Genomic DNA, 17,215 nt, shown 5'->3' on the forward strand with positions numbered 1-17,215 from the left:
TTGATTTGAGAGCTGACAGTAAAATGACTGACAGGCTTTACATGAGGCTTCCTCTTTTATTATCAGGATGAAAATAATAAAGGATGTGGGTGGTGGTGATTATCTGAACACTCACTATGTGTTACAAATGTCATCGTCTCTAATATCTTCTAACGTACACTTATGTGCGCTGTTTTTCTTCCCCGTTGCACACATTCGTCAAATCGTCGTCACCACCGTCTTATTTCTTACCTGTTTATTCAAATGAGTCAGTTCTTGGCTGCTTCTCTGCTTCAGCGTGGGAGTCTGCGAAATGAGAATGTCGAACAATAGGGCGGACTTTGTAGGATGAGAGGGAAAGTCTTTTGTTCCGAGTGAATCCAGGCCTTCTTCTGCCTGACACATTTACAGATCCTCATAAAGAAGCATCAAGGCGTACGCTGAGTGCTTAATCTGAAGCATACTCCACTGAATCTGCTACTTCTGCAGATGCAAAAAAAAAAAGAAAGCACATTTGTTTTTAGGATTTTGGATTCTCCTTTAAACTCTAAAAAATAAAACTGAAGAAAAAAAATCCATCATTAGAAAATCTCTGACCTTGTTTTCTTGCCTCTGTGAAAATGTTCTCCATCATAGCATGAGCTGTGGATGTGTTCTCAATCTGGAACAGAAATAAGACACATTTATTTAAAAAGTCTATTACACACAACTCATTGTATAGCCTACTTTGTCCCATCACCAAATATATACAGTAGTTTCTTAATGTTCAACTCAATAATACACACGGAGAAAGACGACGAGGACGACATTTGACCGGCTGAGGATACTGTAGCGCTCAGGGAAGGGAGGGGGTGAGCAGAGGAGCAGTTCTTTGTTGTAAATTTTAGCCTCTCCTCTAGATGGCACTATAAACTACTTACTTCACCTTTAATATGATTTACTGTGAAACAAATAAGACAGAAGTGCTGGTAACAGTAAAATAAGCTATGTTTGGAATCCTAGGATCCTATATAGAGGTGATGGTGAAGTTGCTCCGAGTTGGAAATCAGAGTTCCGACCACAAATGGAAAGGAGCGCACCGATAAAGTGCCAATAAAGGTAAAGACGGTCACTTGTGGTGAGCTCAGCAGTGACTGGTGGTCCTTGACCCAGTGACCCACTGTCTGACTGACCTAGTTTTAAAAGCACCTCCTCCTCTTATGTCACTCCATCCATTCCCTTTAAAATAAATAAATCAATACATTTCCTCGCCTCACACAAAGAAACACATGCAAACTGTTTAAAATCATTGCATTAAACCTAAACTCAATTCAAACGCCCTAAATCAGGGTCCTTTTCTATTACAATTTTATTTACTTTAATTTCTATAACGATTCACTATTTTCTACCTTATTCATGCCGCTTCCTAACATTTATCAGACCGCAAGCACGGAGAATTTCATTACCAGTCGCATCACATTGCTAATTAGTTCACAACATTATTAAAGAACCTTGAATCTAATTAACAACGAGGACTTTCCCTGTAGTCAGATTACAAACCTTGACCAAATATAACACTGACCTGTGTTCAGCTGTAGCACTAAAATAAAGCTGAATCTCACTCTTGATTAAATTATGTTACAGTTTTGGGAAAATATTATCGTCTCCCCTGCAGGTGATGACTCTTCAACATCCTTAGCTTCTTTTCCTTGGGTGGCTGCAACCATAAATCTATCCCACAGGGTCTCTCACAGTTGTGTTCACCATTTGTGTTATATAGTGCCTGAATTTAAGGCTGTATATCACATTAATAACTTTTTGTTTGTTTGTTTTAAGTCCCTGTGCATTAACTGGAGAGTAACATGCTGCTATAGCTCACAGATGGTAAAAAAAAAAATGTTATTTACGGTTACACAGTGTGTGCACACTCGCTGCAGAGTGAGTTTTAAAGGGTTTATAGGCACACATTGACTAAACTACACACAATAGTATATTTTTATAAGTGTGCAATCGCTTTCAATTGAAAAAATGTTGAGCCTTTTGTACCTGAAGCAACGCTCTTGCTTAACAGAGGGCGCCATCTTGTGCCTCCCGTATGAAGTGTTTTTAAAGCGAAAGCTCGTCATGCAAATACACAGCAGATAAACCTGATGCATGAACCAATGATGAAGGAGAAAAAACAGCAGCGATAGTGGGAGATAGTGGTAATAATTAATTGATTACCAAATCAACCGTCAACTATTTTGATCATCGATTAATCAGTTTGAAGATTTTTTTCAATATTAAAACAAGATTTCTGGTTGTTTTAGCTTCTTAAATGTGCATGTTTTCTTCGTTTCTTTGCTCCACATAACAAATAAATCAATTAAAACTGAATGTTTTGGTTTGTGGACAAAACGAGACGTTCAAGAACGTCGTCATTTCCAGGTTTGACAAACACTGATGAGCGTATCTTAACATTTTATGGAACAAATGATTAATCGACAAAAAAATAATCTTTAGCTGCAGCTCTAGTACAGGTTGACTATTCTTATACTGAAGTGAAGGCCAATGAGAAGAGGTACAGTGTTTTTAAATGTTCAATGGTGCATGGGGGCAGATTTAATTTACATGGGTAACTCGTTCCAAGCAATAAATTTGCATTGTTTGCATGTTCTCCCTGTGTGTGGGTTTTCTCCAGGTTCTCCAGTTTCCTCCCACAATCCAAATCTACATGTGGATTAGGCAAATTTGACACTCTAAACCAGGGGTTCTCAAAGTTTTGATACCTGAGGGCCAATTTAGGAACCCAACATTGGACTGGGGGCCGCCAAAGGAAAAAAAAACTGAAAGAAATCCCATTTGTAATAATTTTATGACCAGATTGCAGTTCTACAGTTTAGCGTTAAGTAATATAAACGTTAATATTATGTAATTTAAGCATTAATGTAATAACGCATTATAATTTAATGGGTAATTACCCAGTATTTTGGCCATCGTTCTTACTTTCTAATTACAGGTTAATACCAAATAACACATTTCTGTTAACATATATTTACTGGGTAAATAGCTAGTAATTGGGGGCTGTAGCTACCTGCTTATAACACAATTATACACGAAAATTCACCATATAGAAACCAGGTAAATACCCAGTATTTTTGTTTACACTTATTGGTCTGTGTCCAGTAATGTCCAATAAACATTTAACAAGCTTAGTAGCTCCTGGATCCTGGGTCCCTGTGATGGACTGGTGACCCTGTCCAGGGTGTGACCCCATCTTTTCCTATGTCAGCTGGCACCAGCACATCCTCATGTGGAGGATAAATCGGTGGAAGACGAGTGAGTGAGTATTTAGTAGTTAGTAGTGTCTATCTAAATGCTATCTGCAAGGATTACATAATTAATGCATCGTCAGGAGCCAAAGTCGTTTATCATCTGCTGTGTGTTAGGGTTGAACCCAGCGTCATCCCCTCAGGTGACAGCCGTGAAAACAAGCGACGACTCACAGAGCACCTTCCACATAGGCTGAGCCTTCTGAGTGGAGAGACAGACACAGACTCATTAATCTGTGGCCAGAGGGTTCCATCATATCCTGACACACTAACAGTCCTGCAGGCGGCTGAGCTGAAGACGGCAGATACTGTTTGTACTGTGACTTCACAAATGAGACAAGGCGTGAGGTCAAAAGGATCCCCGACGTGTCACAGAGACACTGATTGATTCACAGATTTCGGGGAAACAAGCAGGACGTGTCCTTGTCATCGCAACCTCATGTCATCTTCATGCACAGAATGGATGATAATGAACAAAATGTTACTTTGGGGACACGAGTGCAGAAATGAGTTTTGATGTCTTTGATCATAATAACCAGGGAGGTGTATATACACACATATATACACATACACACACACGTACATATACATACGTATGTACACATACACATACATATATATGCAGTGGCGGCTCCTGAAAAAAATTTCAGCAGGGGCAATTTTTTCTGATAATGATTAAGGTGACCCATTCAATAGCAAGACAGTATCAATTTGTTAGGTGATTAACAGTCCTCCTTGTGTCCACTAGATGGCCACTTTGTAAACAAATATTATTTACATGAATCTAATGTATGATGTAAAACAGCTAAACAGGACACAAGACGTGTCCAGCAACCACATAAAGACAGGGGGCAGCATATTAAGTCAAGTATTTATCAACTGACCAAGGATCAAGAGCTTTGACAACTTTTACCAGATACATACAACACACATACATGACAAGATAGTGCAGTCAAATTATTCATTAAGTGTAAAGGAAAGTGCAGAATTTGATCTTTAAATGTGTTGATAAATGCATCTTACAATACTATCTTACACAAAACAGTCCGATTGTCTGATTTGCGTGAAGTTTAAACCTGCAGTTAAACCCTGAGCAGAGCGATACAAACATCAACAATGTTAGCAAACAAGCTAACGAACGTAGCTTCAAATGACTGCTGTCCGCTGCTACGAGCCATAAACAGCTAACACGTACGAAAGCGTGAACTCCGTGGCTCTGGTCAAACTACGTGTACTTATCCGTTCAGGCTGGGACCGATTAAACGAGCACAATCCTCCGTGTATTTTTAAAACGGTAAGCTTCGCTTCGCTCATAACGCCAAGAGCAGAGACAAACAACTTATCGAGAGACGTGACGTGAAGTGAAGTGAAGTTATCCCCTCCTCTCTTTGCTCAATTTGCATATGACGTAAGCACGTTACGTTCATGCACATAAATCCTCATTAAAAATGCATTGGAGGGTATGTTTTTCCGAAAAAAAAGTTTTTAACGTGAGAATCAATGGGAGCATTTTGGGGCGATTCTTCACGTCAGTCAAATCGCCCCAGAAGAGGCGGAACCATAACACGTGACTTGAATCTGACGATTCTGATTGGACAATGACAGACAATATGTCTGGAACACTGATAATAACTACATTTGCTGGCAGAGACGACTGAAAGGAATATTAGTACTGAAGATCTTTGGAATTGCTGAGGAAAAAAATTCTCATATGTTTACGTATGTACACGTACATATATATACGTATGTACACGTACATATATATACGTATGTACACGTACATATATACACACATATGTACACGTACACATAAATATGTACGTGTACATATGTATACGTATGTACACGTACATATGTATACGTATGTACACGTACATATGTATACGTATGTACACGTACACTTACACGTATATGTATATATACGCATGTACATGTATATATACGTATGTACACGTATATATACACGCATATACATGTATATTTACGCATATACATGTATATTTACGCATGTACATGTATATACACACACGTGTATATATATATGTATATATATATACATATATATGCACACACACATATATGTTATTATTAACTAATTAATTATTATTTTTTTAAATATAATTAATAACTAATACAAAACATTATATGTTATTAAAGTATAATACATCCATGCTTACACATTGTTCAATAAATGATGTTTTCATGATCCAATCAGACTGCATTTGCCTGCAGCTTTGAGTCTTGTATTGGTTTTGTACATCATTTATTGTGTATGTCTGTGTCCTACATATATATTTCAAAACTATTATAAAATATGTGTAATTATAAGGTCATATGCACATTATAATAAGAAAACCAAAACCCACAATTTTAACAATAAATATTTATTTTCATCTCTATGTGTAACAACTCATTTTGGCAAGTTTGACTGGTAGTCATAAGATAAAAGTAGAAAACACCATTTGTTAAATTCTTACACAATTGAATTTAGAAAACATTTTCACAACACAATGAACCTAATGTCACGTAGGCCTATCAGGCAGAAATCAGGTACAAATTAATTCACAGGAAAACATTTTACATCAATCAAATCGTACACTTCTAGTGTCAAAATTAGCACAGATGAACATCTCATGTATACACTCACACAAACAGCAGCATAAGCAATGGAGCATGCACATAATGACACATTAAGTACCGCATGACTAAGAACATGATCTTGCATTCTGACACATGTACAAAAAGCAGTTTTATCATACAATGCTACACACTGACACGATTTGGTCATCTCATCCAGAATATTGTGACTCCTGTTTGCTAGTGAAGATTTACTGTACGAACCATGCAAATAAAAAAGATAATAAAAAACAATCTTTGTTTCAAGTACATCCATCCATTAGTGATATTGCTTATCAGTTCAGGGTAGCAGGGTGACTGGATCCAATACCATAGGTTGGGCTACACTTTGGATCGTACAGTACCTCAGCCTCACTGACTGTCAGGCAACCACTTCACCACCACATTAAACATTTTCAAGTACAACACATTTTAAAGCAGCTAATATGATGATTCTATGATGTGCAAAACACAGAACTAACTGAGGTTAACGATATGTAACAAATAATCTACTTTGACTAATTTCCCTTATCAAAGAAATCAAACAATCAGCTCATACAATAAAAAAAAACTGCATACATCGGGATTTCCAGTCTTTTCTGTGCATTTAGGTAAAATTACAGACTGGACTTAGGGATAAGAGCAGATGCTCCAGTGGTCATTTCCCTGAAGAAAGATCAAAGTGCTTGTGTGTAATCACAGTCGTCATCTACGTCAAGCGGAGGTGGACGAGGCAAGTTAATCCAGTGGCTGTGAGTGCATAGTTCATGGATACTGTTCAGTCTGCAGAGAGGAGAGGCGGCGCTCAATACACTCTTTACCTATAGAAAACATAGAGATGAAAACATTGAGGTCAGAATCAAAGATGACATGGCAAACCTGTTCTTAAGATGTGTTGCCTTGTGTGTCATAGTAGTTTCACACACATTTATGTACACTGTCTATGTCCTTTTGTTCAGTCATCATTCGGGAAAGACCCTCCAATAACAGAAGAGCTCTCTGGTAGCGCTGGATTGACTCTGTGCCATAGTGGAACATCTCATCTAAAGCAGCAGCCTGTACCTGAGAGCAACAAAACACACACATTTAGGTTAAGACAAAACATGCATATTGAATTATATACAGTATATTTGATAGCACCTGATTGGAGGGACCTTACCATGTGCATAGTGTGGCTGTAGATGAGCTTCTCCGCTGTGAGTCCAGTGAAGTGGTCCATAAGCTTCTGTTTGTCAAGCAAGAAGGTCTGCAGCCGATTGTTGAGGGAGCGACAGTGTGTTACACAGCTCTTGTACAATTCATTCAGCTTCCTAATCACTGCACAGGAAACATATGCAGACATTGAATTACTCTTGCAAATATGAACTCATTTTTGTCTTGAAGTTAACATTGATTCCCAATTCTACTCAAATTCCCACAACCAGAGGTAACTGTTCTCACCTTGTTTCACAGTAGCAGAGGGAACGAGTTGACCATGTTTAATGTTCTCTTTAGCAGTGTGCAGTGCTGATGATAGAAACTCTTCAGCCTTCATGTACAAAACTAACTGCTCAGAATAGCTGAAATATGCAAATACGAAACAAAAGTTGTTTTACAAAGCTCTGTAAATGAAGCGAGATGCTGCGCATGTCAGGAAAATGCATAAGGCTTCGTGCCACTCACCTCCATTCTTTACTTAGAAGGCTAATCTGATCTGTCACCAAGCTCTGCTCCAGAAAGGAAACATCAGGACTGATAATGGCATCCAGCCCCTGGTTTTTAGAAGATGCCAGTTCCATGATACAGTGGACATATCCCCAGGTGAAACGCAGCTCACTCAGGGTATCTGTGTGGGCCTCCTGTGATTAGAAACAACAAGAACTATCGGTACTTACGATCAAACATGTTCAACAAGCTTTTTCTGCCAATAACCTGGCAGACTAATGTGAAAGTCTCATCGGGGCAGTTATTTGTACCTCCATCAGTGTATCTTCAGCGAGCTCTGGAGGGCGAGTTATCACGCAGCGTGGACTGCCATCCATGACATCAGTCTCGCTGTGTCTGCGCCTTCCTCTATGTAGCCAGGCTGAGTAGTTGGGAGAATCTGCATTTCAGACAAATACAGTTTAACTTTCAAAGAACAATACAGTATAGCTAACTACTACTATAGTAGCTAAATATTAGCCCTGTCTAAAGGCACGGAAATTATAACAGATATTTATAAAATCCAAATGCAAAAGCTAAAAGTATGAAGCTCTCAGTGATAAGTAAGTCCATATCCATTATAGTTTCATCACAAACCTGAGAACCTCCTTTTTAACATGGAATCGGGAGGAGGAGTATTTCCTTCAGATGGACAACCTGAAGTGAAGACTGCAGGTGGTGGGCTGTTTGAGCACTGAAAGCCTCTGTTACAACCACTAGGTGGAACTGTAGGAACACAAAGTACAGTTTAGGTCGAACGTCGTCCTCTGACAGCTTTGGAAATGTAGTCAAATTACAGCACAGCCCTCGAAATGCAAATGAATGTGGTCACTGCAGCAGCTATTTCAAAATAAGTGTTTTATATGCACTGTTTACTTCACCTTACCACCAAAAATAGGAGTGAGCTTCGTTTCACATTATTTTGAACTGTGGATACAAAGCTATATTTTTTTTATATATATAAATATATGTTTATGTCACAACACACAACAACAGCTTAAATACAGGTCAAAGATAAACACTGTCAGCAGAAACAGGACTGGTCCTGTTTGCAGTTGTACCTGTTATATCCATGCCTTTCTCACTGTGAAGGCTCTCATCACTTCCATCTTCAGCTCCAAAGGCCGCCCTGAGCAGCATTTCTGACAACATGCCTGTGCTCAGTGCTCTGGACCTTCGATATAATAAACACCATCGTGAGTATTCAATAATGTTCATTTAATAATAATTATACATACATCTTCAGTACAGTGTAGCATCTTCAGGTGTACAATGGCACATCTTGTTTGTAATGTTGTTACTGAAAGTAATTGTTATATTTAATGATACTCTTGATGATATTCTTACCTTTTAAAGGGCCCCCTCTTATTAGCATATTTGCTACTGTGGTCGGTCTGAGGAGCACCAGATGGGTCAAAGACCTGCAGGTGTGGGACTGTCATCGTTTCTTTTGAATAAACTTGCTTTTGAAACACAAATTAAACTGTAATCACTGGCATGTACAGTTAAGTTATCAGAAGTTACTCTTTAAATGAAGACAGTGACAGCTATACACAGATGATATCACAATATAGATGTTGTAGAAGCTGACCTCAGAGGTTACATTCAGGATACTGGGGGAGCTGGTGAGGCCAGTTCTTGTACTGAGAGGGAGAATCTGCTCTGAACTCTTTGGGATACTTCCAACTGGAAAATAGAAAATTAGAGATGTTAAATTATTAGGATAACCGGTGATTTAAGCTTGTTTATGAAGTTCTGGAACACTTGCATGTTTAGGCTCACACTTACACAACTTCCATTTTTAAAGTTGCAGTTATATGAAGAAAGTTGTGTTTATGATGTCAAGAATAGTCAACTAAGATTCTCCTACCTCGTGGGGAGCATGGCTCTAGCAGGGCTCCTCCTGCTGCTGAACTTGGGGAATTAAACCCTGAACCTGCTTCTTTACAGCACAGTGTGATCCTGAATGATAAGAGACATAGTTAGACACAAATACAAGCGAATAACAACAAACAGGTAGAATGGATGCAGGGATTGGGTGCCTCTACATGCCTGGGAGAGCCGTGCAAGCCCACAGGTTGCAAGTTCTCTTCCATACGCTGGTAGTTCTGGATCTGTGTTGGGACAGGAATGGGCACAGAGTGGCCACCAAATCCAGCAGGCTTGCTGCATGAAGAAAAGAAGATGCCAAGGAATCGGATTGGAGCAGGGAGCACCATTTATAGTAAATTAACTTGTTTTAAAGCACTGTTTATGCTCAATTTCATCATAAATCTATCTTGGAACACTTCCACCACTGACCCACCAATCTATATATATACCTGTGCAGGTCTCTGACAGGCTTGGAGGGGGAGTTTGGTGGGGGAGAGGGCAGAAGTGTCCTTTCCATTGACCTGGGATCTCTTTCTGCTACTGGTGGGGACCTGAAGAGACCATACATTAATTAAATGTGATATTTCAGGCATAAATATGTTAGTTCATGCAAAAAAAACATAACTGTTTATCAACTATCACTGAAAAAAAAAAACTGACTGGAAATGACAAATTTTGTGTTAAAATGTATAGGTTTGTGTATGACTTACCCACTGTATATAAGGCAACTTTCGATGGGGGACACAACATCCACATCACAGGTGCACTCATCTACATAGGAATAACGCACAGTCAAAGTTCAACAAAAAACGAACATTAAGGCTGCTGTTAAGTAAAAAAATAAAAAATAAAAAATGTAAACAGAGTGACTGAGTGTGAAGCTCAGATGTCTTACTGGGAAACTTGGCAGGGACCATGACGTAGTCCTCTGTGTAAGATGATGTGTTCCTACATTCTTGATTGGCTGTGTCTTTCTCCAAGAAGCCAGCTGTGTTTAGTGTTGGGGAGTAAAGTTCTTTGGGCTGGAGTTGCTGGAACTCTGCATCGGAATGCTGCGGCAGTAAAAGACAAAGGTTTAACTATGAGGAATGTCAGGGATACAGACATACAACAAGATTTGTTTAGTATGACATGTACATTTCACTCCTTTATTCAAGTGGGTTTTGCTCAATCCAACAAGCGAAAATAGTACGTACTTCCGGTGAAACCTGGTGGGAAGTAGAGGAGCTGCTGGAAGAACTGCCTGAGCCTGAACTTGGGTAGGAGAACATGTGAACTGGAGAGCCTGTCAAAAATGTGTTTTTTAGGATCCTGTTTATATCATCTCTAATGATAGATGTTGACAGATATCTAAACGAACTAAAAAAAAAAAACTACCTACATTTCTTTGTGGCTGAGCATGTCTCCAGGAAAGGATGGTGGAAAAACTCATCTGCAAATGTAAAGATTAAAATGTAAGAGAAGCTTTGTAAAACCAAAGGGGCTCTGAATGTTAGAAGAAGGCAGGAGATTACCAAAGCTCATCCTTTCCTGAGGATTCCTCTGCAGCAGACCCATCAGGAGGTGTCTGAGGTGACCAGAAGTCTCCTTTGGGACTCTGGGAAAATACAAAGGTTCCCAGTTATAGCAATGCTATTGATATAAATAGTGAAAAAAGAATTGAAAACACTGACCCAGGTTTTATGGAGTGTAATGTATAGTATGTATAGCCCAGAGTATTTCTGTGTTCTGTGATTTAGCTGCTTCAGTGTTTTTTCAAACGCTTCAGAATTAGTTGTAATAATGTAAACTTTCATTTTAATTTATGGCTACAGTGCAAAACCTCAGGGCATCATGATACTCAGAGTCAGTGCAGACATTAAATGTCTGTGTGTGTGTGGGGTTATGTCTGTGTTGAGCTATGTGGGTCATGTGGAAAATGATAGCCGTACAGGCCACTAACTGGCAGCTCAGAGGAGGTTATATATAGTATGTAAGAAAAACAACAAACTATGTCGCCCCACACAAAAACAGGGCCTGGCTTATCACCCAACTTTATCATTGCAACAGATAAGTATGGCTGCGAGCCACACAGATGGTGATAAAGTACACCATGAAAACTGTGGGAAAACAATCCATAAATCTCTTTGATCACTTTCCATGTCTACATTAATGAGGATCAGATATTAAGTCTTCAAAACAACTGGAAATAGCTTTGATATCTGACTATGAATCTAATATAATATAAATATGAAGGCAGAGACAGTTTCACAACACAAATTGAGGAGAAATACAGCACAGATACGAGGGATGCTGTGAATCACGTGAATGGTATGAATTTGGTGCTCATATATTTGCATCTACAATGTTAACGGTCATTAATTAATCATTAATGTCATCAGCACTAGCACAGACATCACACTCTGAGAGTAGAGAAGATAAGATCTGCACATAACAGGCCTCTAATACCTGTTAACACTCATCATCTTTCTGTGTAATATGCTTTTGAAGTGCACAGATACAGTATGTGTGTATGTATGTGTTGTGTGTATAATAAGGCACAGTAAGTGAGGGTGCTTTAGGAAAACTCGCCCCAACGATCCTGTTAGCTCAGTGGGGCAGAGAGGGGGACCTGCTGCATGTCCATCTTTACATTTTTACCAAGAAGCAGCAGTTCCTGGTTTTAAACCTTATACTTGATTGGAATAAAGTAGGGTGCCAGGGGCTGTTTCTGATGGTGGGAGAGATTGTTGTATCTCACTGGGAAGCTCCTTGTTGGCACTCAGGCTCCGTAAGTCCGAAAAATGGTGATTGGCCAGGGCCAGTGATTGGACATTGAACACCCTCCAGTGATTACCATTAACAACTAGGACAGCTGGATGTGCTCAGGAAGTTTACATGTCTAACTGGGGAAAGCATTACGTCTATGAGTGTCCTCAGTAAGTATCATGTACAAGAATGTATGTCAGTGTGCGTGCGTGTGAAAGAGAGCTCACTTGGGTAACAGGGTCCTGTTGCTTTCATAGAAGAGACGGAGCTCCTGTGGTGTGCTGGCCTAGACACACACACACACACACACACACACACACACACACACACACACACACACACACACACACACACACACACACTTGTAAATGACTATTCACATGCACAAGCCTTTAAATAAATTTGACTGTGAATGTGTTTGAATATTTATTCACCAACATCATTGCAACTATAAAAATCTACTTTTGCCAAGAAACAGCAAAATACGCTGGTGTTTAATGATCCCACTCAGGGCAAAGTTAACCTCACTCTGACCCTTGGACTGATCTCAACTCACTGACCTGCCTCGCCAAAATAGAAGTCAGTCCTCCCTATCGTTTGCAGAGAAAATGCTTTCAAGGAAAAAATACAGGCACGCTACATAAATAACCTCAGGTACAAAAGTTCGAACGACACAATGTTTGCTCTTCTTTTACTGCAAAGGCACAAGAAAAATGGAAATGGAAAAACTGACAAATCGGGAAGAAAAGAACATTTGCACGTGTGTATACATAAAAATCACAGCTCATGTGATCTGCAAACAACCGTCTCACGGTTTCATCTCAGCAACCACGTGAACGGTAGAAAGTAATACTAAGTGTTGTGAAACAATATTTACGCTAGGTTCAGAGAACTGGCTCGCAGCCATTTCCTGGCACTCCCTGTGGCTTCTCTGTAAACAAGGCTATGTCCTAACAAGTGGTCAAGCTGTTCACACAGCAGATATCAGTGAGTGTCACCCAGCAGACAGGTGGTTTCAACAGTTGTGGACCATGCTGTATTGCGAAAGGTATCTGATTATTTGTGTGTTTAAATATATTCTGCTAAATATGAATAAAAGGAGTGATAATTTGCATCTGCGTCAATGTGCTTTCAAGTGAAACTCACATGAAATGGTGCTTTCCCCGTCAAACACTGGTACACAATGGTGCCTATGCTCCACAGATCAGCCTTTGCATCATAGGTCTGGGACGTGATGACCTCAGGAGCCTATCACCAGACAAACACAGCTTACAGGTTAGACACATGAGGACATTACACTCTGTGGGAGTAAGAGACCTTTAATGCTCACCATGTACATGGGAGAGCCACACAGTGTGGCTGCCATAGTGTCTGTCTGGAGATGACGTGCAAACCCAAAGTCAGCTACAGGGTGAGACAAAGGAGGTGAGGATTGGAAAGCAGATGTGTGCATTGTTTGTGTTGGAGGATGGGAGGTCCATTACCTATCTTAATGTAGGTGTTGATGGAAGTGGACCTGCGGCCCTCAGGGTGACAAAGCAAGATATTCTGGGGCTTGAGGTCTCTGTGGAGGATTCCTTTGCTCCGCAGGACCTTCATGGCCTGAGCAATCTGCTGCAGGAACACACGGATGGTGTCCTCGCTTAACGTGCCTTTGGCTGTAGATCAGAGGGAGGAAACTAATTTAGATGATACAGGAGAGAGCGTCAACATGGCAGTACATATATATACACACACACATATCGCCCGCCACGGCAAAAGAGTGAAAAAAGTCGGCTCAGCGCAAACCAAGTATACAAAGAAAACATGATTTTGTGAAAGTTGAAGTTTTGAAGAAGCCACTACATCGCTATGAAAAATAGTATCTGTCGCAATAAAACAATGTATTGTACAATAGACATATAAGGATTTCGAAGGAATATAAGGAATATGATTGTTATTGTTGTTATTATTATAATTATTATATTTACAGACATCAGTCTCTAAAATCAGATTATTGATCACATTATTAACTTCGATTTGTGGGAAGTTTGTGAAACGACATAAACTAATTGCATACGTCAGCTAATTTTGTGACATTTTGTGCACCAAATAACAAAACATTAAACTAGTTGCCACTCCACAACAACCTGAGGTGAAGATGCTGCTGTCAGTCTTCACGGAGGAGAATTTTGTTTATGACGAGGCTTGTTTTGGCTTGCATCTTAGTGACCCCCCCCCCCCCTTCCTGGTACATCCAGTGTGTTTCTGACGACAGTATTTTTCCACCAGGACAAGTGAGTGACAGATGGGTGAGGTCATGTGGGTGCTCAGGGAATCTGTGAGCCAAGTGTGACTGAGTGTTGTGTTGCAAACAGTTGGATGTGTCTTGGCATTGACACAGAATGGGTCAGTCTACAAAATAAGAGATGGCGGCAGCAAAGCATTACACTGCACTTGCATTTAAAGACAAGTAAAGAAAGTATATTTAGGCTGTGAAAAATCAACTCCATCCCCTTAACTGGTCATCACAGACACAAGGGTTTGGTGGAGTTACATTTGTAGTGTGACCAAGTTTCAGCATTAATCTGATAATTTGCAGGGAAACAGAACAAATGTAATCCCAGAACAGGATGAGGGGAATTAATTGTATCTGGGCAAAGTACTTAGAGAGCATTAGTGACAAGTTACCCACTGACATGACCTGAAACCTGAAATGTGTGATTGTGCTGGCAAAATCCTATTATTCCCCTCAAGCTGCTGGTTGAGTAAGCCGCTCCACACATGTTTACAGCTGATGAAGTGTGAAAGTGACACGCTCTTGTAACATTGAGGAGTGGAATGGAAAAATGTACTGTAGTGAGCTACTAACTATATTAAGCTCTACTTACAGTGAAGGTACTCTGCCAGGTCGCCTCCATTGCAGTACTGGGAAGACAAGACAGAAAAAACATATATGTGTATAATAAATGTATAATTCACAAACTGTATATGAAAACAGAGCAGCTTTTAACTGTTCTATTACAACTCACCTCCATGACAAGATACACACATCCCCCCATTTCCTATTGAAAAGATAAAGTAACTGCATATTAACAGATACACAATAAGTGACAATAAACAACATGCCACTGATGAATTTATGAATGATTGATCTATGTTTTTGTTGCCGTGCACCATGTGACACTGTGTCATGAGTGGACTGTTTTGGCTCTTAACCAGCAGCACTTGAAATGTAGCAGTTAATTCATGAGCTCGAGCTTCTCCTGCCTGTACGCTCCAACTCCAAACAATCCCGCTCTATTTTTACACCCAGTGTGACACCTTTGGAAATAGTCTCCGGGTTGGGAAGAGGGTGAGAAGTTTAGGGTGTCATTCCCACCTGATTTGAAAGGAAAGTTGATGCAGACGAACAAGTTGTATCCTGTTTGTCTTTTGCATCACAAAGCTATCACAAAGCTGCATATCAGAGTGAAACATTATATTGGCATTTACCACCATTACTGTCTTATAAAAACACCATATGGCTCCAGAGAGCAGGGGTTATTCTGGTACCAGGTGAATTAAGACCATCTCAAATTAAAGTCACTATCCCCCCATGTGTTGTTTGTGCCTGCTGGGACACCTGCTGCTCTACGTTTGAAACCCCCATTGTTTAGCCAGCTGCACCGTCCTGCCATCTGTCAGAAAAGGTACGTCCATGTCTGGCAGGTGTCAGTGTGGTGAGAGGGAAGCACACAAACACATGCATGTATGTTAAAAATGTAGCTTCAGCTCCAGTTCAGGGGAAAAAAAACTACAATATCCATCCCAACACCCAGTGTCTACATGACAGTACTGCACACGTGTTACCATGTGGACTCTTACCTGGTAGTCAAGTAGACTGACAATGTTTTCATGCTTGAGTTCCTGAAGGAAGTGAAAGAACAGCATTTTACTAAATAACAATAATAACAATAATAATAACAACAAAAACTGCATTAATGGTGATGCCTTTACCTTCAATATTTTAATTTCTTTGCCAAGAAGAACCTGTGATTTGGCCAAGTTTTTCTTGTTGATACACTTCACAGCAACCTCACGATTACGTCTCTGAAAGGTGAAGGTTTTTGTAGGGTTTTTTTGCAAGTTATTTTTGTCTCTTCAAATTCTGCTTTGTCTTTGGTTCAAAAATAAACGTTACCTCTTTGTGTCTTCCCTTGAACACGACCGCAAAGGCACCGTGGCCAATCAGGTCTTTCCTGCTGAACTCAAACTTCCCAACAGTCTCCATGAATAATGATAATTATTAAAAAAACAAAACAAAAAAAAAACAAAAACAAAGAAACAGCCAAGAAATACTGGTTCAAGAGCCTGGTTTCCCCTCAGAAACACACGTACAATCCCAATACACGTCCGTGCAGCAACATAGCATTTCTATTAACAACTTTCCGTCAGCATATAAAACAATAAAACAACGTAGGTTTAAAAAAAAAGTTAAATAAATTAATAAACGCACTGAAACGACGCTGACTGTAGAAGAGACCGCGGTTTGTGAGTCTCAGGCGAGAAAGTGACAGCAGAGCAGCTCCGCGGTGTTTGTTTACAGCTCAGATATTATTGTCTTCTTCCTCACCTTTCTACCATCTGCTGCTTATTCATATCTGACTGCGTGGTGCGCATGCGCAGACCAAGGCGCCCTCTGGCGATGGTGCCTTCAGGGACACTTCGTAAAGTCACACCACCGCGTCTAAACTTAGCTGCTTTTCATTCTATATCAGTGCTTTGCGGTATTTTAGGTTGACCTCATTTAAGGAGATATATACACCCTCTGTATATGGAGGATGAGGCCTGACATATTAATAAATAAATAAATAAATAAATACAGGAATAAATACATATGTAAATAAATGCCTTATATTTATTTCTACATTTCTGTATTCCTGTATTTATTTATTGATATGTTAGATCTCGTCCTCCATATCTATCTATCTACGTATACATATATATATATATATACTGTATATATATATATATGTGGGTACGATTTGTCAAAAAAAAGGGGGGGT

General features: G+C 39.7%; 1 protein-coding gene across 1 annotated transcript; it reads right to left on the reverse strand.

The window, feature by feature from the left end:
• Positions 1 to 5,677: 5,677 nt before the first annotated feature.
• On the reverse strand, positions 5,678 to 16,698 carry LOC310938068 (serine/threonine-protein kinase ULK1-like). Its single transcript, XM_083902469.1, has 27 exons — positions 16,351 to 16,698; positions 16,167 to 16,259; positions 16,035 to 16,076; positions 15,200 to 15,232; positions 15,059 to 15,095; positions 13,673 to 13,846; positions 13,519 to 13,592; positions 13,335 to 13,436; positions 12,416 to 12,474; positions 10,955 to 11,037; positions 10,822 to 10,872; positions 10,637 to 10,725; positions 10,336 to 10,492; positions 10,151 to 10,211; positions 9,890 to 9,991; positions 9,621 to 9,734; positions 9,439 to 9,530; positions 9,160 to 9,254; positions 8,916 to 9,031; positions 8,630 to 8,742; positions 8,166 to 8,294; positions 7,841 to 7,968; positions 7,548 to 7,723; positions 7,326 to 7,444; positions 7,045 to 7,202; positions 6,812 to 6,947; positions 5,678 to 6,706 (listed from the first exon to the last, which is right to left on the reverse strand). Exons 1-27 carry the CDS (start codon positions 16,438 to 16,440, stop codon positions 6,651 to 6,653), a joined length of 2,679 nt encoding a protein of 892 aa, XP_083758595.1. The 5' UTR covers positions 16,441 to 16,698; the 3' UTR covers positions 5,678 to 6,650.
• Between the last annotated feature and the right edge of the window lie 517 nt (positions 16,699 to 17,215).

This window comes from Microchirus variegatus (assembly GCF_963457635.1).
Source record: "Microchirus variegatus genome assembly, chromosome: 16".
Classification (NCBI taxonomy): Eukaryota; Metazoa; Chordata; class Actinopteri; order Pleuronectiformes; family Soleidae; genus Microchirus; species Microchirus variegatus.

What these genes read in the sequence shown, in the direction of transcription:
- LOC310938068 (XM_083902469.1), bottom strand. Translation starts at nt 16,440, where the DNA reads ATGGAGACTGTTGGGAAGTTTGAGTTCAGCAGGAAAGACCTGATTGGC. An exon ending in CCTGTCAGAGACCTGCACAG is followed by an intron (nt 9,735 to 9,889) that starts GTATATATATAG and finishes TTCTTCATGCAG; the next exon opens with CAAGCCTGCTGGATTTGGTG. An exon ending in GGCTTGCACGGCTCTCCCAG is followed by an intron (nt 9,531 to 9,620) that starts GCATGTAGAGGC and finishes CTTATCATTCAG; the next exon opens with GATCACACTGTGCTGTAAAG.